The 23,033-nt window shown below is 45.0% G+C and overlaps 1 protein-coding gene across 1 annotated transcript; it reads right to left on the bottom strand.

Moving 5' to 3' along the window:
• Nucleotides 1-13,403: 13,403 nt before the first annotated feature.
• SLC30A1 (solute carrier family 30 member 1) lies at nt 13,404-21,999 on the bottom strand. Its single transcript, XM_013949916.2, has 2 exons — nt 21,346-21,999; nt 13,404-17,801 (listed from the first exon to the last, which is right to left on the bottom strand). Exons 1-2 carry the CDS (start codon nt 21,968-21,970, stop codon nt 16,885-16,887), a joined length of 1,542 nt encoding a protein of 513 aa, XP_013805370.2. The 5' UTR covers nt 21,971-21,999; the 3' UTR covers nt 13,404-16,884.
• Nucleotides 22,000-23,033: the final 1,034 nt, after the last annotated feature.

Here is a 23,033-nt window from a genome sequence, read left to right as displayed (position 1 = left end):
CCCAATATTTTTCCTGGATTCACTGACTTTTATAGTCTTCCTCAGTGTCTAACCTGCGCCTTCATCTCTTCTTGGCAATTCATTTCTTTCCTTAAAGAATATCACTAAAATTTAAGAAAAACACAACAGAAGGGTATTCTTGCTCCTCAACAGAAGGAAGACCAGAATTAAACTGGTCCACCTGCTAGTGGTTTCCATTCTATTCAGGCTAACATTAAACACCATTTTCCTTTATATTTGAAAGCAGGAAACGTACAGACAAAGATTTCACTTCAGGAGCAGGAAATACCAGAGAGGGCTCCTGAAAACAGCTTGCAGGCTGAACTTAGCAATCTGAAAATTAGGACACGAACAGGAATCAATACACCCAAATGAGTATTTCAGCTGCAGTCGCATCCAGCTATTTCAGGCTGGCGATCCATCAGGTTTGGCCACTACGACAATCTTGAAAACGGGTGCACATAAAGGTACCGGGCAGCACCGCGAGTCCGGCCTTGAGGTGGGTCAGGTGCCGGATCCAAAGCAGCCAGGGAGCCACGCGGAGCTGCCCGGCGAGGGCCGCTTGCGGCAGGGTTGCTGCCCGGCATCCCAGCCATGCTCCTGCCCAGAGCTGGGTTTTCCTGCAGGCTTCAGGGTGAGTGGACGGGACCCCAGAGGAATTAAGGCCACGGTTTTAGCATGCGAGAGAGGACGCCCGTGTGCATCTCCCTCCCCGCATACGCTTGCAAATTCCTCCTAGATCCTCATTCATAACAACTCTAAATATGACAGCTTCAGCTGATATGAATGGTGCCGAGGAAGCGACCACCCCGCAAGCAGAAACATTCACCTCCCCTTCGCTGGGTAGGTTTTAAGTCCTTTTGGACCAGGGCTTCCTGGCTGCCCTGAAGCGCCACACAGATGTACTGACTGCTATTGCCCGAAGGCAGCTGGCACACTACCACTCTTATTAATGCACCCTCCAGGCCTTCGGCACACAGACATGACGCGGGCTGTGATGCAGACGGACTCTGTTCAGCTGTGGATCTCATCCATTAGGTCTCTCAGTTCTGGTCCGCTTCAGAGTCATTTAGAAATACAGAAGTACAAGAGCACTATTTTTTTCCCTTTTTAAAAAGTATAACACTGAGTAGCCCTGTAGGTCTTACTCAGGCACGTCGCGTTGTCTCCTAGGAGTCTGCTACTAATGTTTTTTCTCGGTAGAGCATTCAAGAAAAATTGCTTATCTAAACATGGCAAGACACATGAAACCCTGGGAAGATACTAACAATGGTGTTAGCCAGGCTTGCGGCGATTAATGCAAAGACAACACGTCCTTAAGGCCTTCATTAGTGGATACGGCAGGGACCCGAGTCACTGCCTGCCCTGCAGACAGCTACCTGGCATGCTGCAGCGCTGCTGTTCGTCAGCGCCTCGTGACGTTTCCCCTGGGTCGGCCACCTTACCCGCCTTGCAATTTCACTGCGCCCCACATCCAGAATAAAAATTATACCCCAGCTGCACTGGAGGTTTGAAAAACTGCTCAAACCACCACTTCTTGAGCAGTGTGCTGACTTACGGAGTATATGTTTCTAATCTCGCAGCACATGCCTGAATACCACATTACCCAGATACAGGAGTTGCAGGAAAAAAGCCACAAATGAAGATCTATGGGCTTAGCCCCTAAGCAGAAAGTTTCTTCTGCTTTCATGGGGTCAGAGCTATCCCACACTCATTAATTCATAAGTCCAGGGATATCTTTGTCACCCAGGGACTGTCATACTGGGTCTGACAGGTCTTTTATCGGGTATCCTGCCTCCAAAGGAGCCAGCAGCTGGTGCTAACGGGAAGCGGGTAGGAAACAAGGCACGCACAGCCCCATCTCCCTCCGGGCACGTCCACCTTTCCTCTCAGAAGCCTTCCTCTGTCTTACAAGGTGCGCAAGGCTGGAGGCACACTTACGCTTGCAGATAACTTATCTCCTCGGTTCATTCCCGGGCCCGGGAGAGGGCCGGCGCGCAAACCGCGTGCGCTGGTCGGGAGCAAACCTGCAGCCCCCGCGGGCAGAGGGGCCGCGTCTGTGAGAAACGAGCATACTGCCTCGGGGCTGCGCGGGGGCTCGGGCCGAGCGCCCGCCGCGGGGACGGGCAGCCTGCGGGTGCTCCAGCGTCCTCCTCGCTCGCCCCGTGCGGCGCCAGCTCTCGGGCTGCTGACGCCTGCGGGTGGGGGGATCCTGTGCCGGGTCGTTAACTATCAGCTTAGCGAAATGAAATGGCTGTTGATATGAAAGGTTTTGAGACAAAACCGGGACAGGGTTACCTGAAACGAGGGTGGCTTCGTTTTCTTAATGACAAGTACGCTGCTAAGGCGCATCACGTGCCGCCTGTGTGCACGCAGAAGCTGCTTCTGCGCCCAACCCTGCTGCCGCGGCGAGGGCTGCAGCGAGACGCAGCTCGCCCGCTTTGAAGGCCGGGGAAACGCGCCCCGGCCCCTTTCCTTTGAGTTTCTGAGAGCTTCCACCTGCTGCTGAGCGCGTTATCACCTTCCTGCAGGAGGAGGCGAGAGGCGGCAGGAACAAACAAACAGGGGCGGCGGGCGCTGCCGCTGGCCGGCCGCTCCGAGCGCCCCGCAGCTCCCGGGGCGGCAGGAGGCCGGGGACAGCCAGCACCCCGCCGCTCCTCCGCTCAGTCCTCGAAAACCCGCTGGCCTTCCTCAAGTCTTTTTTGTTTATTCTAATTTTTCCCTGGTTTTAAAGAGGGAGGGGGGAGGGAAAAAAGCATAACGTGCCATCCATATTTCAAAAAGAAATGTTGATTAACTTGGCTATTCAGTTGCAGAGAACAATTTATTGTGTTTTCAGCAAGCTGTAGTTTTATTTGTATTTTGCAGAAGAAAAGCTTTGTATTTTGCCAGCCCAGCCTTACTGATTATCCCTTCCAGAGGCTTTAGATAATTATTTGGTTCAACATATATCATTTAAAGAGTAATTCATGTGCTAATATGCGTAATCCTACAGTACAGTTTAATTGCAAGATTTGAGCGCTACCATTGAATCGCATTGTTGGAATTCATTTCTCTCATTCTTCAACGGGTTCTAATTAGTGCAGTGCAAATAACTGATTTTCTAGTGTGCTAGCAGTTCCAAAAAATCTTTAGAAAAAGCTCTTGGGGTCAAAATGCTTTGCTGTACTCAAAATGCTGAGAAAGTTTGAACATATAATTTCACTGATGGAAAAGAGTTTCAGAATGAAAAGTGACTTTGGACTCCTTTTTTTTTAATGTTTCAAAAAGCCAAAGCATTTTGCAACAAAAAGTCCCCCCAGCGCCTACCACTTCAGTGCAACCACCAAGAACTAAAGAAATGTTTGTACTGGTATTTTTAAAATCTGGGGGGGAGGATGTAGAATCTCTCTACTGCTCTTGCTTTAATCTCATTAATAGGAATAGAAGTTGAAAGCACAGAGTAAACCAGTTGCTTATAAATGACCTGAGAAAGGGCTTCGTATGCCCCAGTGCCCCAAATCACATCTATTCTTTCCAGCCGTGCCAGCTGATCTCACAGAAGATATGATCTCTTCTATAAACCTTGCCTTGCTTGGTTATAAGCTTTTTTTTCCAAACAGAACGGTAATATTTCCAGGACAAGGTCAATCCTATTTAAAGCAAACAAGCATACGTGGACACGTTAAGGAGCCTAATTCTGCTAAAAGTTGCTCAGGACTTCAGCTCCCAAAGTGCACAGGGGTGGAGGTGCGAAAGCCTGGAAGCACGTCAGAGCACAAACTGGTGCCTACTGGGATTTTCAAAGCACCTGAGCAGCACATTAAGATGGGGGTTGTTCTCGCACCCTGTGAGGCAGCTGGCCCATGGGAGCCTCTGCCGACTCGCACCATGCCCCGCGTCCAGCTCTCCGTGGGGCTGACGTGGTCCTCCTCCTGGGAGGAGACAATGGGGCAGCCTGGGATTAGGTGGGGATGGATCCTGCTGTGGCCAGGATTTCCCAGCCCACCAGTCTCGCCGGCGCCCCAGGTAACTCCTTCCTCTGAGCCCTTCTTCTCCGTCCAGCCTGAGGGGCCAGGTACCTGTGGGCTCTTTCAGTTCGCTGCACCTTTGCCGCGTTGCCTGCAGGCACTTTGCGGAGGGCTCTCATTTCACCGCCTGACAAAATAAAAAGTCAGAAACGTTATCTCCATGGAATCATTTTGGATGAACTTCGTCCGCGATGAAAACCAAACCAGAAGCATTTTTGGCATGGCCGACATTTTCCTTAGCTTCCAGAAAAGAAAAGTATGAGTCAACAGGCTAAAGAAATCACAGAAACAGGTGGTGAGACACCCTGTGCGGGATTTAGTATTTGTACAGTTGTTGTGGTCCTTACTTAGTCTTGTTTTAAAATGAATAAAAATACCCCTCTGTGTTTGCTACTGATGCACGTTTGCAGCCTTAAAGACAACGGAACCTTGCGGTTTTGCTCCAGCAATTTTATTTATTTTGAGACAGCCTCTTAACTCTTCTCTCCAGAGAGCCGTTAAGAGAGCCAAAGTCTGGCCAAATCAAAACTGAAAAAAAAAAAAAAAAAAAGTTTTTTCTGGCTCTTCTGGACATCAAAGAGAACAAAATGAGGAAAACCTTGAGTCTAACGGCTTCTGTATCCCTCCTAATTGACCTGCACAGGAGTCTGTCTCAATATCACTTTCAGCCTGCTTTAGCTAAATAGCTTCAGGACACAAGAGGTTAAAGCATCCTGCCGTGCAGAAAGCTTTTACTTGAAAGGTCCAACAGCCTTTCCCTTAATCTGCAGTGTGTAGCTGTGATCACACAACAGCTAGAGTCATGAGCCTGTTAATGCTAAAATGGCAGATGTTATAACAACAGGGTATTTATTAAGTTTCCCGTTATCCTGCTGTGTTCTCAGACCCCAATTTCTTTCCAAGACTGCTCTTTGGTTTTTAATAACCAAAAGTTAACAGAAGTCTGTTTCCACCAGTCTAACAAGAAGTCATGCAAAGTGGGAAAGGAAAGAAATTGAACAGAAAACATTTCATAAACTCTCCTTCCCTCATCTCAGCTTGACTTCTATTAAAGAAGGAAGTAGTATTAATTGTGTGTCTTTTTCTGCCTTGATGTTGCAGTATAGATTTATCTTATAGTAAGTACGGTATTAACCGTCTATCTAAACACTTTAAAACATTGCACAAAAAGTTGGAATCCGCGTCATTTATAGTCCTGGCCACTTTAGTCTCCCTTCATATACACCTTCTACTACTTTATTTAGCGAAGCGCTGCAAGCTCTGCGTTGTGATAGATGGTTTTCAGTGTTACTGGATGATGAAGAAAGCAGAGGTCCTGCCTCGGGGGTACCGCGCGCTCAGTACTGTGCTGTGAAAGGCGAATCCCTGCCCAGTGCGCTGCCTACGAGCCACTGCGGAAAAAGTGGACAGCCTGAGAAAGCTGGCTGCAGAGAGGAAAGATGCAGTAACCAGGCTTGAGCAGCCATTTCTGCACAAACTGAGTTTTGAGACTCCTTCACCGGGTCTAAACGCCCCGGCGATGTTAACCGCAGCAGTAATCGCGCTGGTGGCCCAGGCTCAGCGCTGCTGCGTCACTGGTGCCGTCACGTCCTGCAGTCGCTAACTCCCTTACACTTGTGATGCGCAAGGCCTTGGTTTGGAGGCCTTTGCTACCCAGAGCGAGAGAGCTCTGAGCGTTAGAGGATGGCTCTGTATACGCAGCCTGCCGCTGGGTGGCCGCTTTACCTTGCCCTCCAAAGGCCAGAGCGGGTAGGTTGCCCAGCCTGCATGTTTCGGGGCTCCCGGGAATCACGCCCTCGCTCCTGTGCACGACGGCTCCAAAACCAGGATGACAGCGCACCACGGCAACGACTAACCGGCCGCAGTCTGGGCTTCTCAGGAACATCTCCCAAGAGGAATGCCGATCTTCCGTCCTGCGGCTACGTCTGGCTCGTACCTGCAGGAGGGGTAGTTTCTTTCCACAGCACAGCTGGAGTCCCGCTGGAGGCCCACGAGCTTTCCACAAGCCGTGTCCCACTCCTACTTCCTAAGCCACCCTTCAAGTGAAATTCTGGCTTCTCAGGGAAGCCGAAAGCTGGGCTCCCTGTTGTGGACCTGCTCTGCTCGGCCCCGCCGTGACTGAAGTACCCTGCTCGCTCATATGGAGACCAGGCACGTCAAGGCGTGACTCTCACAAACAGGACTTCTCGGAGACCCACGGTTCCTATCAAGTAAGCCACCACGTTCCCTAGGCCCAGAGAGTGCTTCATATTTCTTTGCGCGCGGTCTAGCGAGGATGGTGGATGGCGAGCGTGATGGAGGTCAGAGCCACATGTGAGCCATACACAGAGAGCATGTCCCTCATCCGTCAGAGTTCCCAGCACTGCAGCAGGGCCGGCTCTTGTATTTATAATCCACTCATCACGGATGCTAGGAGATGGAAATCATTACCTGAGGGGGTCTGTAATAACCATCACCATCGTATCTAATTTACTTAATAAAGAGCTTAGACTCACCAAAAAGTGCCGCAGAGAAATTTCATTGAATCTTCAGCTTTTCCTCCTTTGAATATGAGTGACTTTACTTGGATTAATCATATTTGCAGAAGAAAACTATTCTTAGCAAAGGGCTAAAGTGTTGAGAATTAATCTAGCCCCATCTTCAGGGTATTCTTCCACATTCCCAGGTCTTTAATACATTGCTTCCAGGACTTGAGCTGGTTCAGAGTCTTTTAATCTCACTGAGCATGGATACATATACTAGCATTGGCTCTGGCAGCCAGCACTCAGGACCTGAAGGTGTTGTTGTGGCAAAGTACTCTGAAGTCAATTCGATTATGAATTTCTCCTTTAAAAAGAATCTGTAGAAAGAAGATGTTCAAAAACCAGGATGATTGTTCTTGGTTAAAATCCCCAAAACTTTCACTTTATTGAGAAAAAAATGCGTGTACTCCAAATAATAGCTGAAGTACATCCTATAGTGATGGCACTACATAAGAAACGCTCTCCACTCTTCTCTGCTGTACTTTTACTGCCTGGAAACACTGTTGTAGAGGAGGGGGCCTACCCTGGTATTTTTGGACAAATTTTCTATGAAGGCATCCTCATGTAACCAGTATTTTCAACGATTAGTTTTGCTGGACACTATGTAATACAAGCAAAAATACATCTTAGGAAGAGATATGTTTTCTTTCATAATATTGAAGTAGTTTCTTTCTTGTAAAGTTTTCTTATAAAACAAAGGGAATTTTCCACCCAATTTTATTGCTCTGGTCCTTGTTTTCACATGTTCCATAGCCACTTAGAGCTTTGCATAATGCTAGAGTAATCGTTAGTGGTGAGCGACCAGCTACCAAGATTGCTTCATTAGATTAAATTTTATGACTGAAATCTGCCTTCTTTATAGCTGATATTTAAAAAATACTATGCTCAGAAGAATTAGATAGGTTTTGGAAAATGAAGTTTATTTCTGTATTTTGCAAACTACTTGGATTAGAAATCAGAATACAGAATTAGTAAATCATTTTCTTGTTACCCATGAATCACCTCATCAGGAGGGCTAATTATTTTATTTGAAAACATCCTTAGTAATAGCTTAAAATATTTGCATTTGAACTTTAAAAAGCATGCAACTATTTCTGTTACCTAAAAGGACTTTCAAGCCCTCATCATCACTGAAATATAGAAGACCTATAACAATCTAGCTGTTTTCAGTCATTGCTGATGCATGGCACTGCATTAATCTCAGATTTGTAATTTAAGGTTAAAGTTTAGAGATAAAGGGGAAGGAAAAGATGGCAGCAGTCCACCCTAGTTGTTTGTTTTATTTAAGCATTTTTGTTCTAGCCCAGATCAATGACTTTGCCTCTTCAAGCTGCTGTTTCGAAAGGGGAACTGTGTTGCATAAAGTAAAATAAAATGTAGAGTGTTCTTAAGTCATTTGCAGAAATACTGCTGCATCACTATTTTAACCATCACAAGCAACAAAACCACAGTACAAAGCCATTGCTTTTGTCAAGCTGCAGTCTCTTAATGTAGGTTACTCTTCATCTGCTCAGGTGCTAAACAAGACTTTTGGTGTCTGATTTCTACACCATTTTTACAGCAGTCTGCTACGCTTGGTGCTCTGGACTATCCTTTTCTGATGGAATCAAGGTTACGCTGGCTACCTTCTTGGAAAGATTAAAGTCTCAGTTTCATCTGTGATGCATTTAAGCCTTTTCTTCCAAATCTTTGACTATCTTTGATTTTCACAGACATCACACGTAGGCCTCACAGTAATAAGCTTTTAAGCACTGCAGAGTTATAGAAGATCAAAGAACATCATTGCTCTCACCAAAACAACTGCAGAAAAAGAAAAAAAGATAACCAGTCCAAACCAAAAATTCCATACCCTTGCAGTTGCTCATCTTTCTTCACTGATGCTGTAATTTCACTTGTTCTCTGCTAACCAGAGTGTCCCCCCACAAGAGAAGTGATCTGCTTTCCCGATACTACCTGAGCAGAAGGAACTCTTTGGCAACAAAAATCTTTCAGATCAAATTCTCCATCCTAAAAAAAGGCTAAAAACTCCACCTCCCCCCTTCTTTTTCCATGTGACACGCATTGCTGCAACACTGCCGTGAAGTAATACCTAAGCTAACCATGCAGAGAGAGGCCAGCAGCTACACGTGGCGCAGGTCCTGCTCTGGCTCTGCTCCTGCAAGGAGGAGCACGCGCGGCAAGGAAACAGCCCATGGCTCACTGACACAGCGCTACTGCACACGCTGTTGAGTTCATGAACCAAACAGCTTTCAGTAGAGAAATGATATTTTCACATTACCTGGTTTTCTTAGATGCTCTTTAGAAAGGATGTGCAAGGCCAATGTCCTGCAACTCCAGGTTAAATGGCATATTTCCTTCCTGAAGCAGTATGCACTTTCTAAACGCAGGTGAATTACACATCCGGGGCTAAAGCCTTCCAGCTAATCTCGTAAATTGGTAGTGAGATGCTTAAGCTTCATGGCTAAACCTCTCTAAATATTTTAAGAAAGAAAAATGTGTAAGTCTTCAGCAAATGTTATCAAGGTTTTGAATAATTTATACACCTTTGGTGATCCTCTAAGCTTTTCACATACTGCTAGCAAAATCATGCTGTTAATGTTATGTAAGTGCAATGATGACACAAAAGTTCTGCCCATGAAGCTTGACTCAATATATATTTCTGTAGTTTTCCTAGTCTTTGAGAAAAGATAAGTGGGACATTACAGTGCCAAGTGTCATTCCACTTCCAAGCTGAAGCATATGTCCCACACACCTCCCTGCTCGTGATATCTGGTGGGCTAACTCATCAACGTCTCTCCTGCGCACCTACTATCTGCAGAGACAAAACTCTTAAACACAGCTGCTAAGGCTGGCTAACACTTCTTGTGATAATTAAACACAATTATTTCTTAATTTTTTGAACAGCAGTGTGAGGAGAAGAGCAAATTCCTGCCAAACAGCACCACGTAAGGTACAAGACTTTCACCACTACGGACATTCAGACTATAAACAGTTTAAGTCCAGATTTTACCTGGTGTTTTAACCCAAACTCTCAGGAAGCATTAACCCAATTAATTTGGGTCAAAATCCTATCATATTGCCATAAAAAAACAGCAAAATGTTATCACCAAAATGTTGCTAATTCCTTTCTCAAGGGAAAATGAGTTCTTCTGCAACTGACTGGGAAAGAGTCCTTGAGCATCACAGGACTAGAGCAAAGGGCAGTGCCTTGAGGCAACACTGGCTCCTGCAAAAGTCATGAGGGTATAGTAATATACACTGCATTTATCTGGGAGAGTATTCACTCCTGAGCTAGGATGCGAGTGATTAACCAGGGAAGTGCCAATGACCTGGTTAACTGCTCAGACTTGACCTTGCTGTCCTCACGGTACGTACCTGCCGCACTGCTCCCTCAGCTAGAGGGATGGCATGGTAACTTCAAACAAATCAGCAAAGCCAACACCAGGTCCACGGCCCTCCCCTGCTGCTGAAACAGCACGCTGTCTGCAGCGGGCCGGCAGCACCAGGGTACGCCCAGCAAACACACTCTGAAGCAAATCAGAGTGGCGGCGAGTAAATATCTCACTCTGCTGAGGTTATGCCTCTACTGCAGGGCCCAATTGAAACGAGTGTTGGCAAACCTGAAACGAATCTAATCTAATCAATTAAATCTAACAAATCCACCTCGCAATTCCAGCAGCGATGGCAGGGAAGATGGTGCAGAACAGACTTCGGCACAGGCCAGCAGTGCAAGTACAAACACAGGAAACCCAGCAGGCTGCACATCCTGCTCCACAGCCTCAGCACGGCTATTCTTAGCTGTGCTAGCTTAGTGTAAGGAAAACGTGGGATGCCCACCTGCACTGCAACCAGACGTGGAGCATGTATGACATGAGGGTGGATTAAAGTTCGGCCTGACCAGCAGGGCTAACAACACTATTTTGAAGTTTGTACTCATTATCCAAAATAAATAAATAAATATATATATATATATATATATATGTGTGTGTGTATATATATATAAAAAATTATAAAAAAAGAGGAGGATTTTCTTCTACCTCTCTTGAAGGACAGTTTCTCCAGTAATACAGCATTCCCTGCCACCATGCCAAAGCATTGCCAAATTACTAGCTCAGGGCTACTACCCAGCCTTCGAAACATCATCCCACATCTGAAGGCTTGAGGACCTCATCCTGAAGTTTCAGTGCCAAAGGCTTCATGCCAGGTTTGGGATGCTCACGCAGGCCAGACTGAGACTAAAACGCCTGCTGAAAGCACTCTCCTGCATGGAGTCAGATTCGGCTTCACTCCCATCCTACCCTTCCCCTGTGCCATCAGCTCCTCCAAAGCAAAAGCAGCAAGAAGGAATTGTTCTAGGAGCTGGATCCAGTCCTTGAGGTGGTCAGGCAACAGGTCTCCTACTTGTCTTGGGTTGCAGATTGCAGTCTAGGATTGGCAGGGGTGAAGATACATGTGCAAGCAAAAATAACCTACAGACCTGAAGCTTCCCATCCCATCCTATTAATTAAAAAATCCACACTAGCGTGTCTCACAAAGAAGGCCTATTTAAGGACAGATCACTTTTTTTCATGATGATGTAGAAGTAGCTTTGGAAAATGGCAAAACCTATTCACAGACAACGTTTACAGTAAAACCAAACATACCTTCCTACAGCTGTGTAGAGCCTATAGCACGGAATCACTTTTCCTCTTTGAAGCAGAAAAGAACAGTTGCTGAAGTTGCATCAGTGAAGGGCTCCATAACGAACACATCATTGCAAGTTTATGGACAGCTCAAGGCAGACCTTAGCAACAATCCTGCCCTCCACAGTATTATTACTGACAGCTATATATTCTTTTTCTGTAGTCAGTACTTTTCTCCCAACAAATTTTAAATACTGTGATGTTTCTGAATTGAAACAAATCAAGCTACAAAGCAGTACAAACACCTGCTAGCAAGCCTACCTTGTTGACCTGTACGTTAGGATACTTAAATACTGCCAACTAACAGGACAGGAAGATTTTTTTGATTCTTTCCAAAGGCTATTTTTGCTTGAAAAAAAAATGCATTCTGCATAATTCTAATTAGCTCTTCACATGATATTAAAACTGAGCAACTATTCTTTTAACTGCACCTGGAATGCAGACAGTTGGAGGCCATGATTTTACAACCCATGTATTAACTCTGCTTCTGCTTGTGCTCCTTGTGTTTGTTTCTGAGATTCTGGGAGACTGTGGAAGTGCATTCCTACTAGTCACGTCTCTTCCTAGAAATTAACCTAAGAAAGAAATCCCAGCTAAAAGTATTTGACACCACAGAGCTCCATTTATTTTCTCAGGACTTTAGTACTTCATACAAAAAAAAAACCCAAAACAAACAAAAAAAAACATTTGCATTTATTTAAAAAGAAACCAAGAAGAAATTTCATCAATGAAATCTAGCTATGTCGATTATATTTCAACATTGCTCAGAAACAGGATCCAGGACACGAAAAAAAAGAAGCCAAATTTATCCCATGTGTTTTTTGGAAACATGTAGATGAGAGATATTTTTCAGTACTGTGGTTTTGCTTTTAAACTACTTAGATAACACAGTGAATGTAAAAAGATAAACCTGAGCCTGCTAAAAGACGGTACTGTACCTAAAAGAGGCAGCTAACCACACAAACCAAAGGTCATAAGGAATAATCAGACCTCCTGTTATCAGCAAAGTTAGGTTTAACTTGGAAAATTATCAAGACTGGCTTTGGTTCAGGCAGATGAAGCATCCACCTCTTTCCATCCAGCAGAGAAAAAGCCAAAATTAACACAGAACTGAACAACTTAAACACAGATCTAAAAAGGGAGTAACCGATGCTGTGCTGTGAAACTAAAATAGTCAGAGCATATTTATATGCTCTTAAAAATAGTTCACAGTATTTCCCATTCCCTTCACATGGAACTCAGAACATCTAGATATAAAATTTGCCCTGTCTGCCACTGCCCTGCTGGTTTCTCCATAGCTGAAGAGATTAGAAAGTGCAAAGGGGGGACAGGGGAAAGAGAAAGGCAGGAAGCCTTCTCCCTCCCCCTGAACTCCATCAGTCAGTGTCTAAAGCCTGATGGCCCAATTTCAGAAGCACAAAATATCAGTTTAGCTAAACTTGGTACAAGTCGTAGGACATTCAGTGCGCTTTTCTATTTTTTGGACGGGAGGGGAGAATGGGGAAAAGGAAAAATCCAGAATTAAGAATTTCTGCAGCAAATTGAAAAATATCACAGTACTACTGATTTTAAAAAATCCATTAAACTTAGGTATTTTCAATTGTTCTTCAAAAGACAGCCTGTACTGGCAGAAGCTTTGGACTCACTCCTGCAGATAATTCTTTGCATGCAAGTAACTACTCGTCAGCCCCAGGAAACTATTTATGAATTCAGACTTTTACAGGACTGAGCCCTTCCCATGACTTTTTGGGAGTCACAAGTCAGAGCTAGTTTTGTCTTTTACATAACTATGTGTACCTCCATACCGAATACCTGCAGCATAAAAGATATTACTAGAATTCTAGAGCGGATGTTGAAAGCAATCTAGCTAAAACTGTAAGAACTGTAATTGCGTTCCACAGACGCAATTTACTCTGCTAAAAAGTAAAGCTTCATGATACTGTGGCCCACTGAGTGTCTGAATTAGTTCTACACTGCAACCTGAGTGCAGGTATAACTTAAGAAATGACTCTAAAATAACATGTTTCTGGATGAGACATGTACTAAATATAACAGACTTCACCCAATGATGTTGGTACATCTGACACATTTAATCAGAAGCATAAACAATCTAGACATTGAAATACAAACTTTTTTTCCTTAAAATCAGTGTTCCATATTTTTTATTTTAAAAATTCAGGAATGTGATACACAATACAATTAGCTCCCCACCACTGCAGTGTTCACTTACATGAGATTCACTAGTTTCATGCTTTGTGGAAAAAAAAAAAAGACAGATCGCGCAGTACTTTTGAATGCTCCCAGTATTCTGGAACTGTGATCTTCAAAATAAATCCAGTCTGTGTAACCACAGACAAGGTTAAAAAATCAAGCTATATTGCAAGTTAGCAGGCTGCAGTTGCATCTAGTACAGCCAAAACAAACACACAAATTGTGGCCCTGCTGCTGTACAGCCACCACCTTGACCTGACTATATACTTAGAGTGAACTTACCATTGAGGGCTAGAGAGACCCAAGGGCCCCCGTTAACACCAGCTGGTGCTGCACGTGCACAACCTCCCGTGACAAAGAGAGGCCACGCAACCCCCCTTCTGCCCCATCACCATCACCACCATCACATTTGCATCCTGTCCTGGTAATAAAAACAATGTGGGGGAGAGCTTTTTGTCTTTTAAGCTAGCCATTGCCTGCAATGGACACAGTAATAGAAAAATATGACTTCTGGCAGAAAAAAAGATTAAATAGTTACAATGGAATTAGTGGCTACAATTCCATCTATTTAGATGCATTTACTGAGACTGTTAACCAACAGTGACAACTGTCAAGACTTAACAGTTGCTCTCTTTTTATAAAAGCAACAGGAGAGAAATAAGTCAGGCTTGTCAGTGCTACTATGGTTTGTCTTGGGTTTTTTGGTTTTGCTTTTTTTTAAATAAACTAAAGAGCAGTAGTTCTACAACGCATTAGTGATATACAGCAGGACCTAAACAATTCATACTCATAATGACTGAGACCAATTTCAAACTAGCGAGCAAAGTAATTAGTGAAAGTTTACCATAAAAAGCAAGGATACACATTTCAAAAAAAAAAAAAAGTACTTTGTTCATTTCAAAATTTACTTGGTTAATACTTTGTAGTATACTAGCAGTGGTAGTATATTTTGCAAATGTAGTCTCATACAAGTTCTCATTTAACAGTCAACTCTAGATCATATACAGGTAACAGGAGAAAGAGTTAAGATAATTCAGACAAAAAACATATATAAATACTATATTAACATATTTAAATTAGTCTATGAGACTATACAACAAGCATAAACACAGAGAAAGGTCAGTGATGCTGATGACTGTGAAGCACCAACATCCCCAAGCCAGCGTGAAGCTTAACTGACACATCCACACAGCACAGCTCTCTGTGGATGCATCTGACCAGCCAAGAGGCAATATAACTGCACGGTGCCACACTGCACCCAAGCTGCTAAACCCCGGGAGAGCAGGCTCATGCCAAGCTGCCCTGAGCACCTCCGGGCTGAGCTCCCCTGCTTTGCCAATGCTTTGGCACATAGCATTTGGCCAATGCATTGGCATACACAGAGCTAGTTTGGCTGTGTACACTGCACAGTTAATATACAACACTGGTAATCCACCCATGGATAATCGAGAGTTGACTGCAGTGCTCTGCTGAGAAGTTGAGTAAGACCACTGACACAACCTGGGCAATCCAGGTCTAATGAGCAGCAGGCTATTTTGAACTACACAGGAGCAAGTATCATATGAGACGCATATTAGAAATGCAACTAGCAAGATGTTCTGAAGGCAAAGCTACATTCCCTTCACTAAAAAAAACATTCTTTAAAAAAATCTACATTTAAATACTGTTAAAAACCTGAAAACCACAGCATTGAAGAATTTGATAAGGCCAAAACTATCCTCAGTTCCCTCTGTTGTGCCTAGGTATTGCAATATATTTGTAGAAGGAGTGAACACTAAGTAATTTAACATTTTACACTCCTTCCAGTGCCTTCCAGTAACAGGTCTCAGAGCTCTTCACACACGAGTTAAGCCTCACAACACCCCTGTGAGGTAGGTATTATCCCCATTTTAAGACAGGGAAACTGAGGCAGAGTGTTTATCTGACATGTCCAGAGTCATACAGCAAGCAATGGAAGATCTGAGTTGTTTTCCAGTTTTGAGCGTAGGAGGAGTCAATTAATTACAAGGCATTATTTCCCATATATAAGTTGAAGGTGGAGCTAAAGGGTCAGGGAGTTTACTAGAGACTGAAGTTTTAAATTCCTTGTTTATTTTATCTTCAACTCTCATCTACTCTCCACCAAATTCAGAGTCCACAGATCAGTTTCTCCTTTGTGAAGGTGTAAGGTGGCAGCACACTGTAACAGCTTCTTTAGAGCCAGTTGTCAATTAACTGAGTTAACATTTTAAACCATAGATTTAGATACTCAGTAAGTGAAATCATGTGATGCACATCTTAAAGTGCAAAAATACAGTGAATGAAATCCTACCCACCAGACTCCCTCAGAAGTCAGTGGAAAGCTTCTACAGACGTCACCGAGGCCAGGATTCCTGCCACTGCAAGTGCTTATGGATACACTGAATCACAGCAGAAGGCATCACTGAATGACTTTTTAGGGAAGCTACAGTTTATGCTTTTGAGAAGCATGAGTTACACTGTCAGTGCTTGACAGACTTGCCTCCCGACAGAGATCTTATTGACATTACTGAGATAAAAGAATTGATTAGTTAACTGAGCATCTGTTAAAACTGAAGCTCCAACTCTTCATTCACAGCACTGTGAGTCAAGGATTCTTTAAACTCCAAAAATTTTTTATGATGAGACACACAACTTGAAAATAAGGAAGAACACCAGAAAATCCAAAAAATATTAAAGTATGTGTTACTCTATCTGCCAGTCTCACGTCTTGATCAGAGCAGTATACAGCAGCTTGAACTTCCATTTTGATAGAAAAAACCTTTCACATCTGCTATTTTCATAGGCAGTTGATTTTAATTACTTATGACCTTACCATAAAGAGATGGGACAGTTTCTAACAATCACATGATGTTTTCTTTAAAATATGCTATATGATAAATTCATTAGAAAAGCCTTCACATTTTTTATTATATAGGTTTAAGAAAAATATGTGAAACTGACAAAGTGGTTTCCAGTTTTGAGTAGTTATAGCTTTAAAAATGTTCTACGAACTTTGGTTTCCTTAGGGTTTCTAAATAAACAATATATTAAAATATCTACAAATCAAATATTAAAGGAAAAAGCAGGTCCAAGAAATCTGTAACACATATTGAGTTCCTATATACTTATCCCTCAAATATCCTTTCACTGGAAAAAAAAAATTCAATCTGAAGCACAACAAAAAGTGTCTCCGCTGAAATGTTGAAACTGGTTTTCTGAAGTTGTTACAGCATGGTGCACTTTCTGTCTGTCTCAGTACAAAGTCAACACAAACACATTGTATCATGACAGTGACATTATGTTCTTTAAAACAAGCATTCTAGATTTAGCAATATGACAAGAACAAGGACTTCAGCAATTACGCTACTTGGCAGAATTGCATCTCAAACGTCTGTCCCTTCCTCCTGCAATATAGCTGTTGTCAAAGTCATCGAAACTCAGGTAGCACCATTCTGGGAGTTACAGAGATGATTCAAACTGCTCATTTTGATCAGCATTTGCCTCCAGCCTAACCGAAGGTATGCTCTCTGATTTAGTCCTTCTAGTTTTGTTATGCGGAAATTCAATGACAACTTCTGAACAAGAAATACTAAGTGACGAAGATTTTTCTGTCTTCTTTCCAGTATTATCTTCTCCTGTTCCGCAACACTGCTTCAAAGCACACTGAGTTCTGCAAGGAAACTCGCATTTCCCTCTCCCTGATTCAGAGCCAACGCTGGCAAACTCAGGCTGAATGGTAGTTGCATGAATCCCTTCATCATGAAAGATCTCTTTTATGCGTTTTGCCACCATCATGTATGCGGAAGGGTCAGTACATTTTATGTGAGCAGTGCCAATGATCCTACTGCCTGCTAGTTGCCAAATGTGTAATTCATGGACTGCTTCAACCCCTTCAAGGGTACGTAATTTTGAGTTCAAAGAATGAACATCTATTTGTTTGGGAACAGTCTGCAGAAGTATAAGGGCTGACTCCCTAAGTAACGGATAAGTTGTGTAAAGGAGTATACAAACCATTATCAAACAAAGGACAGGATCTAAATATAGTAACCAGCATGGACCAGCCACCATAATGCTCTCTTGCTCAGACTGGTTAGTTTTGCCAAGTGGTTGGGATAAAGTAGCATTTTCCATGCAATGATTATTGACACATGGATTAATGCAGGGCCCGTCTCTGGGGCATGGATTCCACAAACTATAAAAGAGCAAGGCATTCACCACCACAATTACTGAACCTAAGGCATCTCCAAAAACATGCAGAAAAACTCCACGCATGTTAAGTTGCGCACTAGAGTCTTCTTCAACCTCCTCTACATCCAGAGAGTAATGACCAGCATTCCCATTAACTTGTAGGTCAGCCGTGTTGTCTTTCATATCACCTGACAAGAAAGCAGGAAAATGATTAGACACATGCTACAGTACTACACAATATTACTGCAATTCCATATAAAATAATAACCAACATACGTTTGTCATATTCCATAGAAAACTGGATAACAAGCAACTCAGCCCCTGACACTTACCAACATTTTCTCTGTCTGAGAAATATTCAGTTATCCCAATAAATGATGTAAATATTGTAGAGGGCAATTGTTTCTATATGGAGCTTAAAAATGTATAGTGGCAAAGTACAAAGATGAATGCATTTGAATTTATTTTACTGAAAGCTGGTTTCACATTTTCCAGTTGTTTAAGCATTTGATTACTTGCTGTTCATTCCTTAAAATACAGAATTACAGAGCTTATAAAAGCTGGTTAAGTAGCTAAGTAACTTATGATGTATTTGCTCCTTCTTTTAAAAAGCCAGAAGGATAATCACATTGCTAAAATCTCTCTTAAACCATGGTAATGCATTTACATTTTATATTAAAATTTATGAGGTCAGAAGTTTGAAAGCTGTATGGATACTACTTCATAGTCACTTCTCTTCAGGTTGAGGGGTTCATTTTCAAAAGACTTCTGAATTCAAGTATAAGAAAGATTTTCTGAGATGGAGCATGTAGCCAGCAGAACTGATACACTGAGCTGAGCTTTTAGGTCTAAAATACAAGACTTATCAGCAGTACTGACTACAGGACAGTACAAGTCTGAAATACAATACAATCTCTGAAGTTCTCAAAGGCCATGAACTAGTGTTCTTTATATATCAGAATACACAAGCAGATATATTTTTAGTACTCATTTTAAAATATATATATATTTTTAAGTGACATATAGGCGTTGACATCCAAAACCATGTGCCATGAACCATGTAATGCACAAACGAACATTTTAGTACACTCCTTTGTCAAAAGTGTCTTTCATACCACCGCTCCATCACATCTAACTAGTTATAGAGGAATAAATGCACACATCACTACAAAGAGGTGCTGTCAAACTTTTCAAAAAAAAAGTATTTTCCAACCTTAATAATTGAAAGTATTTTACACAATCAACCTCTAACTTTTCTTCAGAAGTTCTTCTCTGGACAGAAAACTTGCAGTGTTAAAGAAATCTAATGGGAACTGGCTACTGGCCTTAAAAACTGAAACAAGGACTTCTTACTGCAGCCAGGGTTATTCAGTTTAGAGCTTTGTAAACATTAACATGTTAGTATGACCTATAGCTTTTGCCACTCCGCTATCATGGCTGTGGTTCTGTAATCATAAAAGTGTCTGCAAGTTCCTTCTTTTATTAAGAAGGGACTGGGCTCATAACGAAGAAGGCTGAGTGGGTAAGTTCCAAGCCCAGGATTCATTATGCCGTTTCTCACACTTCTGTACTAAAGCTCCAGCTACATTTTCCATACAACTTCTAGGAGTTATAGAATATGGAAATGTCACTAGGGCCTGGAACTTTCCAGCAGAACTCAATAAATCAGAGGAAGATATCTCAGGTTACAGATTTCAGACCTCTGGACTCACAATGAGAACAAAGACAACTTCTCTGACACTCTGCAGTGCACCAAGTACTTGGATCAAAGGAGATTCGGAAAATCAGTAGACCTATCCATAAGGGGTGGATGACAGGAAGCACAGTTCCAGGAAGTTCTTGAGACTTTTTTAATGGCAACTGGTTAAAATCTGTCAATTTGAAATATGTCTGATTTGAATTTAACTATAAACTGATTACTTTATATAAAGTGTAGGCATAAAGATTACCTGCACAGTACTAGCCCCCAGGCTATCACTACATTTCCACTTCAACCTTAAGAAAACAGAGCCTACCCCCATTTGTAATTTCCAATGAAGGCATAATGCTACTGTTAATCATTTCTCTAGTCTTCACTTACACATCTTACAGCTTCTTTTAAGTCTTCAAGCACCATTACCTGTAACATTTCCATAGGTTAACTATGAATAACTCAATCCATTACATAATCATGACATGGCACAGAGGACATACAAACTTATTTGAAAATTTCACATATGACCAAAATTATGCCCTATTACATACTAAATACCCACAACAAATTATTCTTTATTGCTAGAAGGATATCCATGAGAAACTCCAGAGAAGTTAGCTGAAAACAATGTATATTTTAATCCATACTAGAATTCAATCTTTTAATAGAGAACTAGTCAAGAATTTAGCTAAAAGCACAACTCAGGTTTCACTACACAAGGACAATGCACAAGTTTAGATATCAATTAAGTTAATGGCAAAATGAATTTTATATTGCTTGAAACTAATTATTAGGATACCTACCTTGGAACTGGCACAATATTAAGAGGCTTATTATGTGGTCAAGAAAATGGTGTAATGTATTCAGAAGAACTTTCCTATCTTCTTGCAAAACCTGACTTTTCAAAAGCAACATGGAGCCAAAATACTGAAGAAGAAAAGACAGAGAGAGGAGAGATAGAGAAACTGCTAAGTTTCTCAAATGTGTAATGGAACCTCTGACCACAGAAGTACCAAAACTGTAACAAAGTTCACCCTGTGCAAGTAAGCTCAATTTAATCTAAAACAATGGTCTCCTGATGTCACCCTGAACACGGGCCCTGAAACCCCTTCTGCACAGTAACAGGGATGCCATATGATTAAAGTAGGGAACTGGCAATTACATACCTTTCACTCTGCTAGTATGCAGCACTTGGCTTTGACCAAGTGATTTCAGAATAAACTATCCAGGCCTTTGGAGCCATTAAAAAATAACGAAAGTGGCTCCCTCCCACAGAGGAGACAGCTTGATCAGAATTGGGGAGATTATAAGTTTATGTATGCATGCAAGTGAGTGGGAAGCCGCATGCATTAGGGAGCTAAAGGAAAACTAATTCAAAGAAACCATGCCTGTACTTTGAAACCAGCAAGCTCCACTCAGCACCTATTATGTGACTTCTGCAGTTCTGACTTACATTTTTAAGATTTCTTCCTACTAATAAGCATATCCTGAAGAAGTACAACACTATTACGATGGAATATACTTCAATATGTATACTTCACTTCAACATGAGAAAATTTCTCAGGTAGCTAATAACCAACCCAACAGAGAGATCCGACTGTCAGGACCAAGGTGTTGAGCTGTACTCTATTTGATGTACAGCCAGTTCAGAAGGCATTAGGGCAAGGTCTTGTGACAGCTTGTGTCACTAGGCAAAAACATTTGTCATGTGCCTTCTCCACCAGCATCAACTTTTTCCAGGGCAAACTGTGTTATCCTAAGACTCCTCCGCGTGCTGCCCTGTCTACAAGACGAAGACACAACTTAAAGCGCGCTTTGCGGCGCTTGGAGAAAAGGCACAGAGATGCAACTACTGTGCGCCCCAGAGCACTGATAAGAAAACTTCTAGCCTCTTCCCCTGCAGTAAAGAGATGGTCCCCACGAAGTCTGTGCCAGGTGGCAGTGGGGTGCCCACCGCCTTCCTCGGGGAAAAGACCTCTCCTCCTTTCCTGACACCTCTCTGCTGGGATGGGAGAGGGCAGAGGTGCCGCAGAGCTTACCTAGCTTCTCCTGGCTGACTCCGTTGGAGCTGCTGCAGTTCTCCACCAAGGTGCTGGTCTCCTCCCGGTGCAGGGCAGCATCCCCGTCCCCGGGTGGCTGCTCAGGCTTGAGGCCACCGCGGGGGTGCTGCCTGCCGCTGTGCGAGTGCCCATGGGCATGGCCGTGGCCACCGACGCCATGGTGGTTGAAGAGGCAGAGCCCCAGCAGGTTGATGATGAGTCCTGCCACCCCCACACCGATGACCACCAGCGGCTGCTGGATCTCATGGGGCTCCGTGAAGCGCTCGATGGCCTCCAGCAGGATGGTGAAGCAGAGGGCAGTGAGGAAGACGGCGTTGACAAGGGCGCCCATCACCTCGGCCCGCACCCAGCCAAAGGTGTTCTTCTTGGTGGCGCGGGTGCGCTGGGCGAAGCGCACGGCCACCAGCGCCACGACCAAGGCCATGACATCGGAGAGCATGTGGAAGGAGTCGGAGAGCATGGCCAGCGACGACGTGACCCGGCTCACCACCACCTCCACCACGAAGAAGAGGAAGGTGAGCGCCAGCATGCACAGCAGCCGGGCCCGCCGGTTCTGCCACCACCGCGGCCCGCCCGGCCCCTTCGCCGCCATCCCCCCGCACATCGCGGCGGGGCAGCGGCCGTCGGCGCAGCGCGGAGCAGGCGCGCGGAGAGCCGCCCCGCCGCCGGCGGTTGGCGCGACCAACGGCTCCTGGGCGCGGCGGCGGAGCCCCGAGCGCGAGCGCGGCCCGGCCGCCGCCGCTCCCTCCGCAGGCGCTGGGCGAGCAAACTTTGCACCCGAGCCCCCTCACTCTTTCCACACGGAACCCGAGCCGGCACGGCCACGCCCCCCCGCCCGCGCCCCATTGGCCGCCGCCCCCCCGGCCGGCGGCGCCCGCCCGCCCCCGCCCCCCGCCTCTCCCGCCATTGGCCCGCTCGCCCTCGCGACGGCCGGCCCCGCCCCGCCAGCGCCGCCCGTTGGCCGCGGCCGCACCACGGCGCCGGGCGGGGCCGGGGCTGGGGGGCGGGGCCTCGCGTGACGCGCCCCTCAGAGCGGGCTGCGGTTGGCGGAGCCGGTCGGCCTCTCTTCTCCCCTCCCCTCCTCCCTGCCCGCTCACCGCCCCGCGGGCCCCGCCCCGCGGCGAGCGGGACTCGTGCAAAGGTGCGCTTCACACGGCGCGCGCGGGGGGCGGGGCTTGCCTGCGGGCCGCGCCGCGGGGGAGGGGCCGAGCCGAGCCGAGCCGTTCCATTGCGGAGAGCCGCGCGGGGCGGGGTGAGGGGGAGCTTTGTGACGTCACGCGTGCGGGCAGCGGGGCCTTTGTGACGTCGCGCGTGGCCGTTGCGGGCAGCAACGCCCGCCCGGTGGCGGGGCCGAGGTCGGCGGGGCCGGCGGCCCCTTGGGGCTGCCCGCTCCCCGCGAGCCTCTGGCCGTGCTGAAGCCCCTCCTTTCAGCTGGGTGTTTTTTCTTTCCGCCGGGTGACAGGCACGAGAAGGAGCAGCGCCGTCCTCGCCGGTCCCGAGGCTGTAGGAAGGGCTGTGCGCGGCCGCGGCCGCTCCGTCCCTGCCTGCTCGCCGAGGAGGAAGCAGCCGGCGGTCGAGCTGCTCAAGCCCAGCACCCATCCCCAGCCCGAGCAAATCACTGTTCCCGTTTTCCAGCTGCCGGGTGCTTCCCAGCTGTGTGTCCATCC

Source organism: Apteryx mantelli, chromosome 3, assembly GCF_036417845.1.
Source record: "Apteryx mantelli isolate bAptMan1 chromosome 3, bAptMan1.hap1, whole genome shotgun sequence".
NCBI classification, from domain to species: Eukaryota; Metazoa; Chordata; class Aves; order Apterygiformes; family Apterygidae; genus Apteryx; species Apteryx mantelli.
Note: the sequence above shows the minus strand (reverse complement) of the source record. Positions and strands in the feature narration are given on the sequence as shown.